The sequence below is a fragment of the Borostomias antarcticus genome (assembly GCF_949987555.1).
Source record: "Borostomias antarcticus genome assembly, chromosome: 20".
NCBI lineage: Eukaryota > Metazoa > Chordata > Actinopteri > Stomiiformes > Stomiidae > Borostomias > Borostomias antarcticus.
In genome coordinates this window covers 1,923,317-1,925,816 of record NC_140253.1, presented here as the reverse complement: position 1 = coordinate 1,925,816, position 2,500 = coordinate 1,923,317, and the positions used below count along the sequence as shown (strand labels likewise).

At 48.9% G+C, this 2,500-nt stretch overlaps 1 protein-coding gene across 1 annotated transcript in view; it reads right to left on the bottom strand.

The window, feature by feature from the left end:
• The window catches only part of LOC311322360 (uncharacterized protein), a 49,872-nt gene that overhangs the window by 5,119 nt on the left and 42,253 nt on the right, over positions 1-2,500 (bottom strand). The window contains exons 7-9 of the mRNA XM_084454427.1: positions 1,524-1,738; positions 1,244-1,349; positions 914-987 (exon numbers count right to left, since the gene is read on the bottom strand). Coding sequence (XP_084310553.1) covers positions 914-987; positions 1,244-1,349; positions 1,524-1,738 — 395 coding nt within the window. The remainder of the gene's footprint in view (positions 1-913; positions 988-1,243; positions 1,350-1,523; positions 1,739-2,500) is intronic.

Below are 2,500 nucleotides of genomic sequence, written 5' to 3'. Positions count from 1 at the left end.
GGACTAGCCTGGCCTACTTCTCCAGCCTTGCAGGACTAGTCTAGCCTACTTCTCCAGCCTTGCAGGACTAGTCTAGCCTACTTCTCCAGCCTTGCAGGACTAGTCTAGCCTACTTCTCCAGCCTTGCAGGACTAGTCTAGCCTACTTCTCCAGCCTTGCAGGACTAGCCTGGCCTACTTCACCAGCCTTGCAGGAATAGTCTAGCCTACTTCACCAGCCTTGCAGGACTAGTCTAGCCTACTTCTCCAGCCTTGCAGGACTAGCCTGGCCTACTTCTCCAGCCTTGCAGGACTAGTCTGGCCTACTTCTCCGACAGTGAGCTGAGTTGAGTTGTACTGGGCAGAGAAGTACAGCCTTAAGCCCCAGATGCACTGGAAGAGTGTGACGCTAGCGTTTTGAAGTACAACAATTGTTTTAAATGGCCGATCACGCCCCAAAAGCGTTTTGAGGCGAGTCAAACTGCCTTGACGCTTCTACTCCGAACTTGTTTACATTTTGGAGCGTCAAATGGGGACAAATCAATGTAAATTAAATCAGCTCCCTATCAAAGCTGACGCCTGCAGTGCGCCATAGGAGCGTCAAATGAGGTGAGTCAAATGAAGCGCGTCAATTGACTCTTCCAGTGCATTTGAGGCTTTACAGAGAGAGGGGGGGGGGGAGAGAGAGAGAGGGGGGAGAGGGAGAGAGATAGAGGGAGAGAGAGAGAGAGGGAGAGAGATAGAGAGAGAGAGAGAGAGAGAGGGGGAGAGGGAGAGAGATAGAGGGAGAGAGAGAGAGAGAGAGGGGGAGAGGGAGAGAGATAGAGGGAGAGAGAGAGAGAGTATGAGGAGAGAACAACCTTAGAGAGAGAGAGAGAGAGAGAGAGAGAGAGAGAGAGAGAGAGAGAGAGAGTATGAGGAGAGAGCAGCCTTACAGAGAGAGAGACCTCGGTCTCCTTCAGAGTTCTGTCCAGTTTGTCCAGGCTCTGCCGCTGGCTGCTCCTCAGATCTGGAGGGACAGACACACAGAACAGTGCTCGCTGGGGGAGGGGGAACACAGTGGGTTCTGGAGGGGTTCTTCACAGAACAACAACATTACATCATGTTACGTCAATGTATTTCACTGGTCAAGACAGGCAACCAATCACAGTGTTCGACACAGAGAGGTTGTTGTCTTTTTCTACCCTCCACACAACTTTATTTAAAGAGGTTGACATTTATTCAAGAGCCTAAAGACCTATAGCGGGCTGTCGTCTCGTCCTCACCTTGGATGGAGGTCTCGTGCTGTTGCCTCAGTGAATCCATGTTCGTCCGGTGACTCACTTCCTGTTCCTGTCTGTGAGCTTCCTGTCTGGTCCTCAGCTCCTCCAGCTAGAGAGAGAGAGAGAGAGAGAGAGAGAGAGAGGAGAAGAAGACAAGGTCAGACCTGGCTGCTACTATCCTCGCCTTCGGAGATGAGAAGATCAGTGTGTGTGTGTGTGTGTGTGTGTGTGTGTGTGTGTGTGTGTGTGTGTGTGTGTGTGTGTGTGTGTGTGCATCACTAGCCTGCTGCTCCACCAGCGTCCTGTAGCGGTCCGTCTCCTCCTGATAGGCCTGGTGCACCTTGTCCCACTCCTCCTGGTAGAAGCTCCTCAGACGCTCCTCCAGCCCCGCCTGCGCCTCCTGGTGCTCCTCCCCCAGCCGCCGCAGCCCCTCCTCCAGGGACGAACGCTCCTCCTCCTTCTCCCGACGCAGACGCTCACAGCTCTGGGAGGACGACACTGGGAGCAGAGGAGAGGAGAGAGACATTCATTCATTCTATACTTCATTTGTTTTCTCATGTCATTATTGAATTGTATTCTTGACGCTTTGGCAATACTGTTCACCTGACATTCATGCCAATAAAGCATATTGAATTGAATTGAATTGAATTGAATTGAATTGAATTGAATTGAATTGAATTGAATTGAATTGAATTGAATTGAATTGAATTGAATTGAATTGAATTGAATTGAATTGAGAGAGGGAAAGAGAGAGAGCAGGAGAGAGAGAGAGATGAGGAGAGAGAGAGGAGGAAAGAGAGAGAAGGAGAGAGAGAGGAGGAGAGAGAAGAGCGAGAGAGGAGCAAGAGGGAGGAGGAGAGAGAGGAGAGAGAGAAAGAGAGAGGAGGAGAGGGAGAGAGAGAGAAAGCGAGGCGAGGTCATCATTTTATAATTGGTTAAGCCATCGCCACTCTTGTCACAACATCCCGTGTGATTCCAGTGAAAATCGAATAACGTTTTCACTGTGGAGAAACGATAGCAACACAATACTGTTCAGTAATATAGAGCTCTACTGTAATAAAACAGCTGAGATGTACTGTAATATAACAGCAGAGATGTACTGTAATATAACAGCAGAGATGTACTGTAATATAACAGCAGAGATGTACTGTAATATAACAGCTGAGATGTACTGTGATATAACAGCAGAGATGTACTGTAATATAACAGCAGAGATGTACTGTAATATAACAGCAGAGATGTACTGTGATATAACAGCAG